General features: G+C 40.1%; 1 protein-coding gene across 8 annotated transcripts in view; it reads left to right on the forward strand.

The window, feature by feature from the left end:
- LOC119028631 (zeta-sarcoglycan) overlaps positions 1-20,543 on the forward strand; it is a 325,032-nt gene that overhangs the window by 293,457 nt on the left and 11,032 nt on the right. For all 8 annotated transcript variants that reach the window (XM_037114889.1, XM_037114843.1, XM_037114850.1 and 5 more), the window contains one exon: positions 10,709-10,832. In XM_037114889.1, the coding sequence (XP_036970784.1) occupies positions 10,709-10,832 (124 nt within the window). The remainder of the gene's footprint in view (positions 1-10,708; positions 10,833-20,543) is intronic.

Raw genomic sequence — 20,543 nt, forward strand, 5'->3', positions numbered from 1 at the left:
AGAAGGCATGAATGGAAAACGGTAAAGACAATGCACACACTGCACAGAATAAAATGCACTGGAGTTGGATTGGACTTTCATTGCCTTTGGAGAGGGAGCCCTAATGTTCCTCGGCTCTGTTTCCTGTCGGGCTCTGCTGTATGGAGTACTGAGACGGTGCTAATGAACCGAAGCATAGATTGTCCCGCTGTTTTTCTGACCCGCATCTACAATTGGTGGCAAAGAAAATATATATATATACATTTCTTTGTTTGTCTGTGTTTGTTCATGTGTTTAAGCATCAAGAAAAACAAGATTTTGTTTTGATTTTTTTTTTTTTTCCTAGACTCCTAGTCTGTCTTTTCTTCTCTTTGAAAGTAGAAAGCATCTCTGTTGAAATAGTTCAGTAGCAAGTAACGCTTTTCCACAAGGAGCAAATTATTTTATGGCCTTCAAAAGATGTAGATATCCTGCGACAGTTAGGGAAAGTATGTTTCCAGCTTCAGTTGTTAAAAGTTTTTTCAGAGTGAGATGGACATTGGAACGACTTCACTGCACAGACAGAGTTATATGGAGACACTTTAGTTTTTATTTATTTTCCCCCTGATGTTTCGCATTCAGTACATTTCAGTAAATAGCTCATGACATCATTTACCAAGAGATTATCAAATGATCATGTCTTGTTTTATTTTTCCTTTTGTGCAGAATTACATTTGTGTGGTCTCAGGGTTGTTGATACTAATACAGAGGTATTAAATCAGTCAGTCAGAAATAACATTATCAAAACTCATCTTTGCTTCTAGTGATGTACCCTTGAAATGCTATTTTCTGTCACATCTTTACTGAGCAGTGAAGGAAATAGAAGTTGCTGTAATATTGCCGTAAGAGTGACAGACAACAGATCAAGCTGGTTACTTTGTGATTGGATCTGCTGGTCAGATGGAGGTGAAGTTATTCACCTTCGTTCTAGACACAATTTTCTTATCTTATTTTCCTCTCATCCACCCATTCTCTACCTTCCATTTTCTCATACTTTTGTTTTTGCTATCAAACTTTTTGTCTCCAACTCTGTTTCTTTTCCAGCAAAAACAAGTCAATGAACAATGGATGGAATGGCTGAATTTGCGGAGGAGTGAAGCTAGTCTTTCACTACTGATTAAATTATCAGCTTGGTGCCCCATCAGAGGCACAAAGGCATGAAATTGCTTGACATTTTTTCTCCTTACGCACTCTGCCATTAGCCATTTCCTCAGCTACATTTCACAGCAAGGAGGACAGCAAGAGCCTCTGAAAGTCGTTTTGGAGTAACTTAAGGATTTGTCAAGCAGTGCATTGTGTAAAGGTGGACAGATCTACAGGACATTGAACATCATGAACATCACACACATACGCACACAAGCACACACACACACACACACACAAGCCTAATTGAAATTCAAATTTCAGGACCCAGAGTTGCTAAAGTACAACATTTACTCTCCAGCCGACTTAACCTCCTCTTTTATACCAACGCCTGCATGGACACGAGTGCACACACACACACACGCACACACACACACACACACACACACACACACGAACACAAATATTTCTGTCTCTTTTTCTTTCTGACACACACAAACATACTTACTCAAACATACACCCATTCTTTCCACAAAGACAAACCTCTAATGTACCTTGACTCTCTCCTGTCCCACCTCAGTAACTCAGTGGGGACTTTTACAACTTTTTAAAACAGCCCAAGGCTTTCTCTTTTCACCTTTTTTTTTTTTTTTTTTTTACACCTGCAGGATTCATGAGGCAAATTAAAGACGCTGCACCACCCGCCCTCACCCAGGCACAGACTCACTGCAAAAGTCAGAAGGCTTTAGAAATGCCACAACTCTGCATTCTGTCTCGATTTAACTCTCTTAAAGTCAAAGGCTGTCACTTTTGTCTTGTCTCAGTGCATCACTCAGCTCCACTTTTTAAAATTTATAACGTTTTTTAGCTTTTCCTGGGTTGGGTTGGACCGTGCTGGTGGCAGGGGCACTGAGGCAGATGATGGAGCATTTAGCGTGAAAAGGTTAAAGGTTTGCGTCCCAAATGGCAAGGTGGCGATAAGGTGGTGTGGCTTTCAGTGGTTCTGAGGAGGGAAAGGGCAGGATGAATGTCAGCCAAGTCTTCTGAGAAATATAAATCACACTAAAAAGACCCAATCTGAACATTTTTCAGCAAGATTTTCTGCATAACTTCCCACACTGCTTTCAAAAATATGCCAAAAGAAACAATTTCTCTTGAAAGAATGTAGCTTCATCCCAAAGCATGATGACCAAGCTTGTAGCCAGTAGTGAGCCTTCACACTCAAATGAAATGTTTACCAATAGTTTGTTTGATTCATTTGATTCATTAGCATTTCTCTATTGAATAGTTGGTTTTAGGTTATAATATCAATATTGTATTGATACATGCAATAATAATGTGTGAATAATACATCACCTTTTAAATCTTGACTGTTTTTTGTCACAGTGGATGGCGGTATCAAACTATAATGCAGGTTGCCACATACAATAAGACAGAAAAATGTAGAATCTGTAAATGTTCTTCTTGTATGCTTTTGTGCAATTATGGTTATGGTTTCTCTCTAAACCTCTATTCAAAATCTAGTCTTAATCATTCAGGATGACAAAAAAATCACTTCTTTGACTTACTGGAGACTTGAATTGAACAAAGCCAATGTTATTCCTAACACCTTTACCATGAAAAGTAAAATGTCTGCCATGAAAAAGACCCATACTGGTCAGTTTATACAACTGGTTCTGTGATTATTCTATGCTGGTTGAACTTAACTCTAGACATGACATTTTTATAACCAGCCCAGGGTCACGCCAAAGAAAATGGTAGACCCACTGATCCACTAAAGGATAACATGTAAGTTTGTCTGGCCTCAGTGCAAAAAGTACCAGCGTGTGCAAAGGTGAAGTACAAGCAGGACTTTCACCCGGTAGCCCAGCGTCCGAATCCCCAGTGAAAAACTCAGTTGTGGCTGTTTAAGGATGTAGTCATTTAAAGCCATGATATTTTCATAAACCCAACCATTTATGATATTCCTGTGAGGCCTTTCCATACAATAGTGATTAGCCACAGTGTTCACCAAAAATTAAGTTATTTTGACAAATAACTTGATTCTTTTCTTAAACCTAAAAGATTAAAGCTGTTGCTGAAATAAAACAATTATGAGTGACTATAGTAGAGTCTTGAAGTCATACTTCATCCTCCGACCATGCACAGGCACACTGAGAAGATAATTTGAGAAGCTGTAGAGCCACAATCAGTGTCTCCCAAAATGTGAACAATTGGCTCAAGTGTATATGGTGTTAAAAGAGTAGCGTGGCTTCTTTAACAAATAGGAGAGTGTGTAAGGAGTGTGTGGTTGAGCGTTGTTGGTGATTGGAGCATACGGAAAGTTTAGCAGTTGTCTAGTGGCAGTAAATGAATCTCATATTTGAGTGACTGCTGTTGCTATCCATGCCAATATTTTTATTTTTAGCAATCCTCTCACATTAACTTGTAAAATTGAAAAATATTGACAAATCATGCTCATGCTGAGGCAGTGTAGGCCCTGAGCAATTTGGTGCCCTAGGCAAGATTTAAGCTGGCGCCCCCTAGCATCGCGGTCAATTTGACAATCAATTTTATTTCTTTTAAGTCAAAAATATCACACCAAATAAAAACTGAAGAAAGAAAAAAGTGATAAAAAAAGAATATAATTAAGTAATTGCACAAACATATTATCTCTCAGCCTCAGCAAGTGACATCTCTCACTTATCAGCCGCTTTGCGAAATGACCTCCAACTCCTTCCATGTTGCCATGTGGGTATTGTGCTCCTGGCTATCCTCATGAACCTTCAGCAAGTGCATTTTTCCAGTCCTGTAGTCCTTCCTTATTATGTCTGTATTCTTTTGGAGAAAATATTTAGCAGCAGAAGCAGTACAAGCTATCATTCTTGTTTGAGTACATCAGCCACCTTCTTTTGATTTTTTTCCCCACTGACTAAGACTCTGTTACAAAAGTCATGTCCCATCTTTGTTTCTGGGAAATGTGTAACTGCTTTCTTATTTGAGACGATCCTCTGTGAACTAGCTCTCATCTCACTTTGTCAGTTAGAAGAGATGGACAGTCAGCAGGTCTATTGGTGCAGCCTTTAGTCCTGATGCTGTTGATGTGTGCTGTACATAAGTCTAATATAGACAAAGGTTGCTAATTCAAATCCCAGCAAGTGTCCTTGAACAAGATGCTGAACCCCAAATTGCGGGCCTGCGATGAGCTGGCGACTTGTCCAGGGTGTACCCTGCCTTCACCCAGAGACAGCTGGTATTGGCTCCAGCAAAAACCCCAGCGACCCCATAAAAGGGATAAAGCAGTTATAGACACTGGATGGACTATTGTCCAAAGTAAGCAAACAAGCTCACACCGTGCTCCCAAAACTATTAATTTCACTCCATCACATTGACGTTACTGTACCTCTATTCTCTTCATGTTTTTTCTCCCTCTTCTTTCCTTCTTTTCTGTCACTGGGCGCCAGATGGTTTCAGTCTTCAGTCTGTGATAACGCTACAGTGCAACGAGTCAGGAACCCAGAAAAAAGGCCTCTCCATTATCTAATAGGCTTTGCTCTGAAATTATGTTGCTGTGGGCATATATAATATTTGGAAATAATAGTAGTAATAGTAATAGTATTAATTTTATTATTATATATTTTTTTATTATTTGCAGTGCCCCCCGTGGATGATGGTGCCCTTAGCTTTTGCCTGTACAGCCTATACCTAGGGCTGGCTCTGTGCTGAGGCAACCAGTGAGTGAAATTTAGGTAGGCTTTTTCTTAAGATTAGATAAGATTAAGGCCAATTTCAGGGCTTCCACAAGTTTTTGACACAAGTGTCTGAACACTGCAATTATTTGAGCTCTACAAACTGACCCAAAATGGTATGACACACAGTATTTAAGCAGAATGAAAATTAGGTATATAGTCAGTGAATACAGGGAGTAGCAAAAGGGACAAAATCATTGAAGGTGAAGATCAAACTACTATAAAGAAAAATGTTAAAATGGAAATATACAAATATGTCGGTTGATAATGCTTCGATAAAACTCTTCATATTTCTATTCATATTTCTGAGGATTCTTCAGTATCATGATTCTTAAAAATGTACAAACATTTGTCTTTGTCCTTTATTCTTCTGTTACTTTTTGAATATGTTAGATCACCCTCTTCCTTTGTTCCTCTGTTTTTCCCTAGAAATGAATTAAGATAAAAACCATTCCATGTTGATGTATTTCTGTCCTGCTTATCTTGTCAGGTTGGACAAATATGGACGCTGTATAAAATGGCCTTGTCGCAGCTGAAGGTCAAAACAGATCTATGAGACAGACCAAGGGGATTGTTGGCGTGAGTGAGCGAGAGAGAAAGGAGGGAATAATGTAAAAAATGCAAGCAGAGAGGGAGAGAAGACAGTTTTCTCTAATAATAATGAATTACAGAGATAACGGCTTGACTGCAGACTCCTGCTATCTGCACCATGAAAAAACACAACCTCACAGCAGCCTGACCAGAAACTTTATGTGGATTTCTGTGGGAGTGCCTTAGACTGCAGAGTATTAGCAGGCTGTTTATTTCAGCGATGAATCATGTGTGTTTGTTTAATGGTCAGTAGTGACATGATATAATCCTCAGTTCAGTGCTATGAATGAAGGAGAGTGTCAATATACTGTCATTCTGAAAACAAAAGTGTGACCCAGATTGGAAAAGTTAAGGCATCACCAGGTTAACCATGATTCATTCCCTGTGGACGATGGATTTCATTTCTTTTTTAATGTATACATTTCCGTGACAGTTTTTCCAAAAACCTTTGAGATATTTCAATCTAAACTGAAGTGGTAGACTCAACCTTCCCTTGAGCCATGCCACCAGCATAGCTAAGAAAAATTGCTTTAGGCGTCATTCATTGAAAAACTTACACATCTTATGTTGTCTCTGATTCCAATGAATTTATTTGGATAAACATTGGTATTTACTGGGGAAGAGCATGTTAGAACAACTAAACTCATTCAGGTGTAGACAAAGACGAAGAGAGGGGACTTTCGATGATATATTTTGTCTGCACCCCATCCATAGCAACAGCACCCCACTGATCAGTCAGTCGGGACAATCAGTGTCGCCAACAGTCTTTTGTTTTGCTGCGTCCAGCATCTTCTCACTCAAAGTCTGTTTCTTGGTTGTAAAAAGACAGAGAGTTGCAGAAAAGAGATTGTTTGTATATGTTGTCAGTCGTGTGGTGACTTGCAGTACAGGTCACAGTCTGTCAGTTAATAGATGAAGCAGCTTCTCAGTGCTCCCCTGTTGTTTCCCAATGAAAGGGATACCTTCCAAAGCTCGGCTGTTAACAACCCCACTCAGTAAAAGAGTACTGTCCACACTAGAACAAAAACAAATCCTGCATTTAGCTATTTTTATCACATTTAAGGTACAGGTTCAAAGGTTATTATACCAAAGTACTTTGGTGGTAACAAAGCTGTGTTGAAGTGAGGCTGTTAATTGACACAGTGATGCTTTGAGCAGAATAATAGAGTGAGCATGCTAAAATGACAAAAGTGCAAGTGTTTAGCCGGAATTATGTTTACTTTGTTCACATCTTAGATGTGTGTGCATTAGCCTTCCAATATGTGCTAAACTGTTAAAACTTAACAGAAAGTACAGCAGAGGCTGAATTTTATATCTGCTGTAGTATGAACAGAAATTTCCATCATAGGCTTGTCATCATTATTGATTCTTGAATGAAGAGAGGGACGGGGGAGCCAGGCAAATTTCTGAAAAAAATGACCATCTATTCTTTATCATAACGTTTTAAAGTCATTATTTTCCTCAAATTCCCAACTTAACGGGTATTTCCAAAGATCATATGAGATTGCTGAAATCTCAAGTACATGAGCTCTAGACACATTCATAAATTAAGAACATCATCAGTCAGAGAACAGCAATAAAACACACAGCACTAACACTGGCCTCTAGACTATCCTCTACCACATAAATTAGCCAAAGTTAATCAAGTTGAGACTTGTATGAGGCCTCAAACCCAATTTTTTAGCTCTTAATTGATGTTCATGGCAATTTTATTGTGAAGCCCATCCATCCTGGGCATACTCATGATGATGCATCACATAGCAGCTTTTTCTGGGATTTTTTTTTTTTTTTTGCTGCCAACTCCTGATGGCAGTTTAGGAATTCAAGACATTATCATACAAGTTAGATTATTTTCCACTCGGACACTCCTCCATTTCCCTCAGGCTCCACATGCTGCTTGCCCCTCGAGTGTAAACAACATTATGCCATTTAATGCCAAATGAAATCTTTTAAGGGTTTGGTTGGTCAAATTGTGTGGCTGAGGAGTTGACATCCTGGAGGGTGCGAGTCTTACACATGGAAAATGTGCAGATATGCCACTCTTCATCTCATTATGGGGAATTTAAAAATGGTGGAAAAAACGAAGTGAAGAAAAGGATAGATGGCATGTGGGTGAAGGAAACGGACAGGTGAGTTAAAACAGACTCGATGGCGAACAGTGAGGGCTGTGTTGAGACGGAGAGACAGGGTCCAGAGACAAAGAGTGATAGATAGTCAGTATGTATGTGTGTGCCTGCCCATCAGGGCTGGTTTAAGCCTGCTGCAGCGTCACTGTAATTGCCTCGACTGTCAAACCCGCCAAAGATCCTCATGTCACTGCTGTTGACTAGACCCGCGAGCTCTCTGTCTCTCTGTCTCTCGCTCTCCATTGCACATGCAAAACTTTAGGATATGTTTTTTTTTTCATTGCCACTCCCTCAAACTCTCTTTTAATCTCCTACACAACTGTATGTTTAGATGTCTGTCAGTCTCTCTCTTTGTTTTTCTTGTTTTTAACCTCTGTGCACTGCGGCATGCTCTCTGTTTTTTTACAGATCAATAAGTCAGGCCCAATGTGAAGTGTTTGCTTCCAACACTTATTATATCACTTGGATGCTCAGCACTGCACAGCGGCAAACCCTCCCTCGCCTTTAATCCACCTCACAACTCCTCTACATCTCCAGTCCTTTTACCTTCAACCCAGAATAAATACCACAGTTAGCGCTGACAAACAGCGTAATCCGACATGATTTGCAGAGGTCTTTAAAAAATGCAAAGTTAAAGATAAAAGGCTGGAGTTCTTCTTTATGAGGCACACTGAAAGAGTTTTTAGGTGCCAGTTACAGCCTGATCAAACTGAAACAACAAAGGAAATGTTAAAACACAGGCAGGTGCCTCTAATGTAGTTTTCCTTTTTCACAGAACAAAGCATGCAGCACATAGCAAGTCATTTAGTCTGATTCAGACTCATAAACTCCAATTTCCATTAAAACAAGAGTATCAATTTAGTGGCTCGAGATGACTGAACTCTGATGCAAACCAGTCAGCTTTAAGCATTTTCTTAAATCAAGTGACATTATCTTGACACCACTGATCCGTTCTACTTCAGCTTATTACAACTTAATCAAGAAAAAAAGCCTGGATCCATTGAATCTCCACTTGAAATAAGTAGAAATTACCTCAGTTAGCTGATCTTTTTATTTTGTCTAAAAAGGCGTATTTCACTCAAGGTAGACCACTAAGACTAAATGGTCAAATAATAAAGCTTAAATACCCTGAAAGTAAAAGCAGCAGAAGAGAAGCAATGTTGAAACAGAAATATCTTTTAAAGTGCGCTTTCATTACTCGTGTGCAACCAAACATGAAAAACCACTGCTGAGAGAGCTTTTCCCCGTCTGCTAATGTTTAGTTATTCAGATTGCAACTCTGAAATGCAGAATTATTCCTCACCAAAGGGCCTGTGAGGAGAAGCTAAATTTTCTCCATCCAGGGTACTCTAGTGAAGGAAAGGACATTAACAAAGGAAACTCTGTACGATCACTCCCAGCCAAAGTGCCTTTGGCCAAGGCACTGATGCTTGTTTACGCCTCTCTGGTGTTTGGCCACAGACTGGACGCACGTCATGAGTTCAGTTAATCTACCCCTTGGCTTGAATGCTTTATTCTTTCAACCTCTCAGTAGGGATTTGGAAACCAACCTTCTGAAGTGTCCTTGAGCAGAGCCTGTCTGGAGAGGTGCCCTTATTGCAAAGCATTTTATTTCTTACTTGATCTTTGTTGTGTGCATGTTGTTTAATTTGTTAAACTCCCTTTTCATAAATTGTAATTCTGTCAGCTTTGCCGAAAGCGTTCGTTATTTAATTTCACTTGCTAACATGCCCTTGAGCGAAGCACTGGGCTTATCTAACACCACCAAGCTGTTTAATCATCTCATATTGCTTTCAACTTTGAGTCACAGATTTTGCTACTGACCCTTCACACTACAAGGGGAGTGACACCAACCATGGCTAGAGCACTTTAAATAAGTGCTGTAACACAATTCTTCATTCTTCATATTCATTCTCATAGGTTCTCTGAAAGACAAATGAAAGAGTTATTATAAAGTAAGATGAGTCCAAATTACACCAACATTCAGCAACTCTTTAAAAAAGTGGAGAAATGTCTTTGGTCACTCCATGGCAACCGAACCCTCATGTGTAAAATATAATCAAAAAATAGCTTCATCAAAAACCAACAAAGTACACCTCAGAACTTTACTTTACTACCACAGTCCTATACTCCGGCCATCACAGTTTATTATGCTTTTTTTTCTTTTTTTTTTTAACAAGGGACAAGTTCATAGCATGGACCATTGCCAACAAACCTTGTTCATGATACCCTTTCATTTATAGAACGATCGATACAACACATAGAAATTAATATTATACAATAGCATAGGTGATATGTAGATAGTTAATTATAGAGTCTCATTCCCAGGTCATCGAATACTGATGCTTTGGGTTCACTGGTCTGGCCACCAACCCAAAAAGTTGGTGTTTAACAGCATGGGAACAAGACTCAATAATCAACTATCTTACAAATCATATGCTCCCATTACTTTATACTTAGACATGTTGTTCAACATATTGATTCCCAGAACACAGAAATAGGTGTCACTGAGAACCTTAGGTAAATTGAACTTATCAATAAATGCCCAAATAATCTGATTATTTGGGCATGTATGAATAAGTTCAATTTCAGCAACTACAACAAAAAGACCAACACTTTGTTAAAAGCCTGTCAGTGGTGATATATTGCAGGGGATCTCTTTAAAATTGTAATTGCACAATAATGCATATGTCATTTTAAGAGGTCTGATCATTGTAGAAGCTTCAGTAATATTGACATAACCCAACCAAAACCAGCAGGACTGAGGTAGTATGTGTACTAAATGTATGATTTAACAAGGGAAACACAGAACAAGTCAATTTATTCTTAATTTTTATGTTATGTATCCATGGCATGTTCAACTTTGGGGATTTGTACTCCACTGAGGTCTTTAGTCAAGCCTAAACATGAAATAAGTGTTGGCTAAGTTTCTGTTTGTTGTATCAGCTTTACCAGTACAACCACAGCTTTCTGCTGCTTTAGATCAAGCATGCGGGGGATTGAAAACCTTGTTCACAGTCAACTCATTATTGATCCTGAAGTTGTTGTCTAATAAGAGCTTAGGCATCAGGCTCAAACTGCCCTGTCGGTTCACACTAAGTGTCTTTGCAGATGTGTGATTCTACTCCATGTTTGTGACTTAATTGTCTGTATGATTCTCAGGCTGGAGTCGCCAACTCGGACCCTGACACTGGAGGCCCCCAGAGGGGTGGAGGTCAATGCTGGAGTGGGAGACTTTACAGCATCCTGTAGGAAAGACCTTCTCCTGCAGTCCTCAGAAGGAGAGGTGAGTGTATTTCCATTTGTTGCTTTATTTGTGTGTGTATGGGAAAATGGCATTGAGGATGAAGCATCAGTATGTATGTGTGTTTGTGTTTGTGTTGCAGTGTGTGTGTGTGTGTGTGTGTGTGTGTGTGTGTGTGTGTGTGTGTGTGTGTGAGAGTGTGGTGGGGTTATTTGTTTGTGAGAAAAATAGATAGAAGAGAAACTGACAGAAATAGCTAAGTTCATATGAGAATGCAAGTGTGTGTGTGTGTGTGTGTGTGTGTGTGTGTGTGTGTGTGTGTGTGTGTGTGTGTGTGTGTGTGTGTGTGTGTTAGACTCTGTGCTGTGGCACTCTATAGTGTTGGGCCCGCTTCATTAAAGTACCTTATTAGGCTAATGAGCGTCATCAATCCAGGCGACCTTGTCCTCCTTTTCTCCCCTCCTCTTCTCATCCCTCCTTTCTTCCCCTCTTCTATTTGAGAGAAGTGACTTCATTAAAGCTGGTTTGATGAGGTTCCCTGTCAGATGCCGCTGCTATGTGTGTGTTTTTGTCTGTGTGTGTATCATTGTTAGCCTGCTATCTCACTGTCAAGCTCTTTGCATAGCAGTCTGCCACGATGCGTGAGCACCGAAGCAGACTTAGCCATTATCCATGTTTGTGTGTGGGTGCGTTTGTGTGTGTGTGTGTGTGTGTGTGTGTGTGTGTGTGTGTGTGTGTGTGTGTGTGTGTGTGTGTGTGTGTGTGTGTGTGTGTGTGTGTGTGTGTGTGTGGTGTATGTGAGTGTTTGCAAGAGTCTGCCATGTTACATGTCCGCTGGAGCATAGTGTGTCATTAACTCAGTAATTAACAGAAGAATGCCCCCCTCTCGTTCGTCGCACTCACTGTCATTGTCAGTCTCACACACACACACACATGCACTCACACTTTCACACTGTCTTCTATTACAAATACACACACTCTCACATCCTCATACACCAGCAATCCCACACAAACACACACAGCGACACACAGATAACAGAAGTCTGTGAAAACAACAGTGAAAGTTTGATGCTCTTCTTCTAAACTCATTTCTCATTTCCTCTCCTACGATCCTTTTTCTTCTCTTTCTGCTTCTCTTTTCTCCTCCCTTCATGGCTCTGTTATTTCCTTATCTTCTTTATGGACTTACTTTTGAGTAACGGGAAGCGTTATCGATGTGACCAGACACTAGAAAGTTTGAGTTGAATTAAGCACACAGAGGTCATCAGACTCTTGAGACAGCTTTGGCATATTTGCAACAAATTAATGAGGGAGATTGTCAGCTTTACAATAGATGGTGGGCTTTTCAAATGTACCATTAATATTCTTAGCCAAGCAGTGTGGCATACAGTGTAGGTAGTTATACTAAATAAAATTATTACACATCATTGTTTGACAGTTACACTCTCCTCATGTGAAAAACAGCAGCCTGGTCAGTTGGTTTCAGACTTTTCCAGCTGATTTTAAATGATCGCAGTCAGGACCCAGTTTGAGCACTGCAGGTGAGGAATTCCACATGTTGATCCCCCGCACAGAAAACATGTTTATCCAAATGAGGATTTACAAAAGGCACCTTATGATCAACCTTAATGTCTGACGAAAAAAACCCCCTCAGCACTTACGTAAAAGACTGTCAAGAGGTTAAAGTTCTTGAGCATATTCCAGTTTAAGATCAAAAAATGTACCTGCACCCCAAGCAATTTGTCAAAACCTCTTGACAGAGGCAGTGACAAAGACAAGAAATATTAATTTGAGATGCATATGTAGGAGATCATTTACTCACTATATGAGCGCACAGCTTTGTAATTTGAGGGATGATGTTGTGTTCTTTGTCTGCAGAGTTCTCTGTGTCGTGTGGGTATTTGTATTTGCCCTGCGATAGATTTATGACCTGCCTCTAACCTCGTGCACGCTGGTATAGACTCTTGCTCATGGCTACTGCAACTTTATAATTTAAAGGAACAGATTACTTTTTCAGGGAGATTTGCCCCTGACACCTCCAGGCTCTGTGGCAGCAGTGGGAGGAGGTGAATTCCCAGGGCTAGCTTGTTCCAGTGCATAGGTCTTGCAGTGTAACATTTTGGGGACATTTTAGTTGCAGGTGTGTGCAGATCCTGTTCTCGCGATCTGTATCATGCACTTCTCTGACAGAGGGCAGACATCCAATCAGCTGCCCAGCAGTGCACATGACATGTTAAAGTGTCCTTGAGCCAAGCACAGTGGGTGCCAGAGTGAGACTGAGGCGGTTGCAATAATTAATTGTTGATTGTACCCGCGGTACCCTTCTTACACCATGTAGCTTTCATCTATCATAGTTTTATGGCCGTATAATTTTACAGTTGAATTGAGTGTAAAAGCAAAAAATTATTTTAACAAGGCCCTTTCCCCTATTATTTAAACCTCTCCTCAACCCCTTCCATCCTACTCTCGCAGTTTCCTTATTACCTCTTGTCTTTTCACAGTCACGTATCTCTCCTCTGCTCCTGTCTCACTCACCATCCTCCCTCCATTATTCCCTTTTGGTTTTTGTTTTCTTTTTTCCTTTCCTCTTCTACATCTTCTCCTCCTCCTCCTCCTCCTCCTCCTCTCCTTCTCAGCCTCTCAGTCCTTCATCTCTAAGTAACCCAGCCTATCTAATTAACTTTCCACTGCCTGGGTTATACATCACTGGGGCTGTCACTTTCTGGGGAAAGGGAGGGGGATTATAATTTTTACCTTCTTTTCTGTCATCTCATTCTCTCTCTCTCTCTCTCTCTCTCTCTCTCTCTCTCTCTCTCTCTCTCTCTCTCTCTCTCTCCCTCTCTCTCTCTGTGTTTCATGTATTCTTTTGTCTCTTTCTGTTCTTTGTTCATCCATTATCTCTCTCTGTCTCTCTCTCACTGTCATCCCTGCATAAATAGATGTCTCCCTTTTGATGCTGAACAATAGCGTGAAGAAGCGTGCAACAAGAATCGTGGTTTGGGGCCTTTGGCTTGAAAAAATAACGGACCAACCTTGTCATCGTTCACTGCACCAGCAGTTTGCCAGACATATGAAAAAAAAACAAAAAAAAAACTGTTCACTCAGGTACAGCATCTTAAGCCCAACCAGAACCAGCATGTGTTCAGAAAGGAATTTACCAAATGATTCCAGTGTCCGAATGGAAAAGCGTGTGTCATGTTGAAGTGGAGGGAAAGGGTTGAGGGCAAAAGATATGTTTAGCTAGGAATAATTACTAATCACATGTATAAGTCCTTCAGGCACTGATACCAAATAAAATAGCATATGAAATACAGAGCCCCCGACAGAGAATTCTTCCCTAGAGTAGAAAATTATCTTTGACTAACCCAGGCATTCGCTTATCACTCTTTGTCATCCAGTTCAAAATTATGATGAATGACAAAAATTAGCTTCATGAGGTCTGTAGGCTGATTTGCAACTTCACCAAGATAGTGAAGTTCCCCATTAAACTTTCCTATTCCTTCTAATCAGAGTACATGTTTGTAGATGTAGATTTAGTTAAGTCACTTACTCCCCATAAGAAAATTAAGAATAGTTTTCCACTTGTAGTTATTAAGAGGAAAAAACAAGTGAATGAATAAATAAATAATGATGATAAATCAATTCTCTGTCTGTCTTTCAGCAGCGCTCTGTACGTATTATTTTTTAATTATAATGAAGCTCTATCAGCTCAGCAGTGACCTTGATCTCTGACCTTCCTGTAGAGAGGAGCAAAAGAAATGTGTGTCTGCCTGCAGGGTAAGCTTGAGACGAATTGACAGACAGGTTGGCACAGACAGAGACATACTGTGTCAGCTTTTGATACATGTCAAGTTAACATCAGTTAAATATATTCAAAATGTCAAATTAAATTAAAGCCTTTGTGAAACTGGCTTCTAAACAGCAAAGAGTGAGAGAGCTCTGTCAAACTGCAACATCCAATAAAAAGACAAACATTCTCAAATACATAATGTGGCTTTGTTTGACCCCACTTCAGTTCAATTTAGAAAACTTTAGTTGTTAATCACTGAAGTTGGTTACCTCACTATTCAAAACTTGTGCACCGTTTGACTTAAATGAGCCTTTTTTTTTAGACATAATGTTATATTTGCAATGTTAATGAATTTGCCCTTGTTTTTTTATGTTGTGATCACACATATTTGTGTGAATGAAGGTGTATCCATGATTATGTACTGTGTACATCTGTCCTAAAAATGTTCGCCTTATAATTATACAACTACACAGTTCAACCATCAGAGGGAACATTTTTAAACATCCTGTATGAAGACTGGACAGAGACAGTCAGACAGGTAAAGAGACAAGTAACATGAAGGGCGGATAAATCAGTTTAATAAATATAAACTGTTGTATAGTCAAAAGAGTCCGCACAATGGCCAGATATACTATGGGACATCATAACTATCGTATAATGTTTTTGTTTCGTCCCATCTGTCTGCATGTCCTGTTCTGGCTCCTCTTCTAGAGATCACACTACATCTGTAAACCATTTTATGACAGTGGTACCCAATGACGCAATGTCCCGCACGACCAGGCAATCCATTTTATAAGGGTCCATTTTATGTGAGGACATGTTTTATCCTTGAGCTCAGAGGCACACATTTGATTGCCACTGAGCTGACAGATCCAACTCTGCGGCAACTCTTATGACATTTATGAAAATGATTATAATAATCTGTGACATTTCCATATAAATGTGTACATATAATTTTGATACCCTCTTACTGCTTGATATAACGCATGGGTGAATCATTGCAGACAGTTCAAGGAAGCTTTGCATCCCCTCCTGCAGCTGTCCCCTCTGTCAAACCCGTCCAGCTCAGCTGACCTCGACAAATGTGAAGATTTGCCTTGACTGTAACTTGAATAGCGAGAGAAATGAACCCACTGTAGTTAGTTTAGTTTGCTAGTCACTTTGACTTCACAGCACATTTCACTGAAGTGTTTGTTATCTTTTCTAAAGCGCAATAAAATCAAATCTATATAACGAACACACTTTTTTCATCGTGTTTCAAGCTGTATGAGAGCTCTGTTCACATTTTCAAAGACAATATTTTTCCAGCGGGACTATCTGTGATCCAAAATAATTTTTCCCGCTTGATTGAACATCATACAGCCTAGAGTATCCTCCTGCTTACCTGTACAGCTCAAGTGGATTATTTATAGTGTCTGGTGTGACTGTTGTCCAAGACGATGATCCCGGGGCCGACAGGGACTGTCAAGTGGTGCTTGTCTTTGTCGATCAGCTGCATCCTGCTGTTAACTGTGAAGCTATTGCTGTTTTCGCCGATTTGCAGAACATTTATTTATTGCCTAGGACATCTGATGGTTTCTGTTGATTTTTAAATTACTGCCTTGTTAAAAGTAGCCAAAAATACTGAGGTTTTGGTTTCTCAAAAGGGGGAACTACAATGTCTGCTCTGAAGGGTTACACTTTTCAGTAAGCAGGACAATTACTGTGCTGAACTGATTGGTAATAAACACCTTAAAGGTCCATACAACATTTGGCCTCACTAGATGTCAGGAAATAGCGTTTTACTATGTAAAGATATGGTAGAGTCACACATGTCACACCTTCTCTCTGTGTTGTGCATGTTAGTCCCCTCAGAACTGTTGGACTGTCCCGTTAAAAGACACAGCGAGCAGGGTTGCGTGTTCTGACTTTTCAAATACCCAAATGCTGTATAGGTCACTTAGAAGTGCAAAATATCTACCCTTTAACACTTCAATAACCTTCTGAACAAAGTATCTTTGTGTTTTTTTGTATCTTATAGTTGTTAACTATTGGGTAATCTGAAATTAAAGACGTGACAGACTGCAGATGGAACAATACTGCTCCTTCCTTTACAACTTTTCTTACATTCTCTTGTTGTTTAATGTCAGGCAGCAGCACTGCAACACAATGCCATTACATTTATGTTCAGCACATCACTGAAAACATCTCACCCACAGTCTGCAAGGGAAGTATCACCTCTCTGTCTGCCAACCCAGCCAAATAAATACCTACATACTTCACCGAAAAAGAACAGCTTATCCAAATAGCATTGCTTTTCATCCATTCTCATGCGAGCTTTCCCTGACCGCTGACACCGTCAAATGAACGGAGAAGAGCGGATGAAAGGGGGATAGAGGGAGGATCGGATGAGTAGGAGGTGGGGGAGGATGGCAGAAAATAGATGTTTCTGTCGATTTTGCAGGAGAAAATAAAGGCGTGCAGGACAGCGAGGCTTAAAGCCAAATCAATGTTGTCAGCAGCTGGCACTTAAGAAGGGGCCATTAAAGTTTAAAAAGTTTGGAAAGCAGCGCTGGAATTAGGGCCAAATGGGTTAGAGGTAGGGGAGCGCTGGCTTCCATTAAAATCAAAGCCAACTAGAGCTGACAGATCCTCTCAGGATTCCTGCAGTCCTCCTGGCCTTTTTTTTTATAGACTACCTTTCTCTATCTCTCGCTTTCTCACTTTCCATCTCTCTTTCTATCCTGCATTCATTCACTCTTTCTTTAATGTCCATTGTCTCCTGTTTGTAATGTTCGGGTTATCTGTATTTGTTGATTCTTTTTTCCTTAAACTTTTCATCAATCTCTTCCTCTGCTCGTCTCATCACACACACTTTATGCGCCCAACATTCTTTTCAGCAACTTTTGTGCATCACTCACTCATATCCTCTTTCTGTCTTCATCTTGGAGGAGTCGTTTCACCTCACTCTCCACTCATTTTAACAGACAAGTCCTCAGAGAATAGACTCTTCACAAACTGAAACATGGAACCTACATTTGCTGAGATCGGTCGGGTTTTCTTTCACCGCCAGTTGTCAGATGAAGCAAAACAGGGAAGTTTGTAAGTTGGCTGACTAAATCACTGAAGTGAACTTTTATTTCCACTGACAGTTCAGAATATGTGTTGGATTACGGCCTTGATATTAAACAGAATTCCTGTCATAGAGTTACTGGTCAAATACGTATGCTCCTCCATATTACACTTACAGGCTACATTTGCAGTCAAGTGGAAAGGTCCAGTGCACTGGGACACACTAGAGCACCAATTAGTGTGCCAAATGGTCATGTTTTTATCTTTGTTTGCTGTTTGTTGAGAAGCAGACAGCACAGGAAGCGATACTACAACACATTAAGCAAATACTTCTGTCTTAATGCACTTGGAGAGGAGACATGTTAGTCACAAGTTAGTATGTGTAGTAGTTTGTGGAGTTTTTATGCAGGCCAGACATGATTCATTCCCTTTTAGGATGACAGTACATGGCTGGAGAGTCGTCGTCAAAATGTTGTAGTTGAGACTAAAGGTGGTGCTTCCAGTCAAAGAACATTTCAGGGCTTTATTTACTTTTATCAAGTGTGTTCTCCCACTGTAAATGTTTTGTTTTGTTGTTTGTTTTTTATGTGATTTGTTGTTTTGTTTTCATTTAAAAGCCCAGTAACTAGGATAACATTTTGGCAGCTGATATTTTGGCAAACCACTGGTACTTTGACATTAGTACGTGTCATTGGTTAGATACAATATTGACACTTCAACAAGTGTCACTTTTGTCACTCATTACATGTTTATGTCCTGTCTTTTGTATTTTGAGGTGGAGGGGATGGTGGTGGATGTGTGGACCAAGGGACATCCCCAGCCATGTTTGTGGTGACAAAAACTGATATTTTAAGAAAAAAAAACATTTTCAAAACCCTAATCAAGTGTTTTTTGTGCCTAAACCTACCACGCCATAACCTAAACCAAAATTAAAGTTTCAACATAAATAATTGTAAAGATTCTACATATAAATATTTTGCAGAAACCTGCGTTGACCGTTTTGAGATTGTTTTACAAAGGCAAATGGTGAGCACTGCTTATGTGCAGATTGTAAATGTCACATTTCACGAATGATCATCGCTCACAGAAAACTTTGCACGTTGGACAGAGTTTCTCATGCTCATAGATTGGGGATAAGCTGCATGCACAGAAATGGACAAACATGAACCCAAAAGCCCAACACAAGATAAGTTAGAAGTTCACAGCAACTTTGGTTAGAGGTGTCATGAGCAAGGGTCAAAACCAGGGAGACAGTCATGCATATGCCAACTTAGACTAAACAAAGCAGACAACAGACATCATATTAAGAAGTAAGTAAGGTATTTGCTTCGAATAGGGAAACATGTTAAACTTGGTGAGAGGGAATGCTCTTGTTGCAAATCTGGCAAGTAAACAATGGTAATTCACGAGCTGAAAATACAAATAGCATCATGGCGAAAACCTATGACTTGTATGGGAAAGTGTCATGTTTATTTCAGACATGCTTTTCAGACATTTAAAGAAGTCTTGAGGGCCCCACATGGTGCTTTTAAATCTATTTGTTCATGTTATGCACAAAAGTGATAATGACAGTTCACTTAACTGTGGGGCTGAGTGCTGGGAGGTGAAACGAGGTTAAATACAGAAACTTTTAACAAAGTTGGGTTACCATGGAGTGTTATTGTTTGTTGACACAATGCTGGGGTTTATTAAGACGCTGTTGCCTGGAGGTGTTATTGGGCTGATATACTGGGACCCGCTTTTTGTCTCCTTTTTTCGCTGCTTGTTGTTTTACCTGCAGGTAATGCAGAATGGTGAGTGAATTAGAATGCTGGCAGGGGGTAACTCCCTGTCGTACACACTGCTGCTGCTGTGGAGGCCTATAAAATACACACACACACACACACACACATATATACAGGGAAACACAAGTAAATAAGTACTGTAATATAGATGCAGACTCTCACATACATGCAACACTTCAGCACTGACTCACCTCATCACACAATTGATGTAAATACACACATGAAGCGTCTGGCCCCATGCATACACTAGTCAAACAACAACAAAAGAACACAGACACATGAAAAAACACTTGTATATTCACTTATTTCACTGTCCCCTCCTCCCCTCAGTGTCTAGATCATCTCATTCTTTGGGAAACTCCATCGATGTGTGTGTGTGTGTGTGTGTGTGTGTGCGTGCGTGTGTGTGTGTGTGTGTGTGTGTGTGTGTGTGTGTGGGTGCGTGCGTGTGTGCGTGCATGCGTGTGTGTGTCTGTGTTTATAAATGAGAGATAACAGTTTAACAGATATCTGCCAATAGCAGGATTGAGTGGATATCTTTCAAAAGGCGTGATTAATGTCTGAAAATTCATTAGCCTTCACTTCACACTGCCTCGACAATCATCACAGATCTGTGTGTGTGTGAGTGTGTTTGTCATGCTGTCAGTCTGATGTAACTCTGTCTCAGTCTTTCGATGTGTGTGGGAGTTTTGTTTGTTGGTCTCTCTTTCTTATTTGTGTTACAGCTGTCACAGCATGTGTTTGTATACTCTGTCCGTGTGTTGTTGGTGTGTATGAGTGCGTTGCTGTGGGAGAATCTATTCCTGTCTATCTATGCTTGTTTGTGTGAATGCATTTGTCTGTGTGTGTGTGTGTGTGTGTGTGTGTGTGTGTGTGTGTGTGTGTGTGTGTGTGTGTGTGTGTGTGTCTGTCTGTCTGTCTGTGTGTGTGCATGTGTGTGTGTGTGTAAATATATGGTACAGTAGAGCAGACTGATATGGCTTTATGTCCCTGGTATAACTGGGTTACTACTCTCTCTCCCTCCCTCTCCCTCTCTCTATCTCTCCAGTCTCTATCATTTAGTCCATTGTCAGCTCCCATTCCAGCGTCTGTCCATTCAACATGCCTAATGGTCTGTGTAATACACTC

Source organism: Acanthopagrus latus, chromosome 1 (assembly GCF_904848185.1).
Source record: "Acanthopagrus latus isolate v.2019 chromosome 1, fAcaLat1.1, whole genome shotgun sequence".
In the NCBI taxonomy this organism is placed as follows: Eukaryota; Metazoa; Chordata; class Actinopteri; order Spariformes; family Sparidae; genus Acanthopagrus; species Acanthopagrus latus.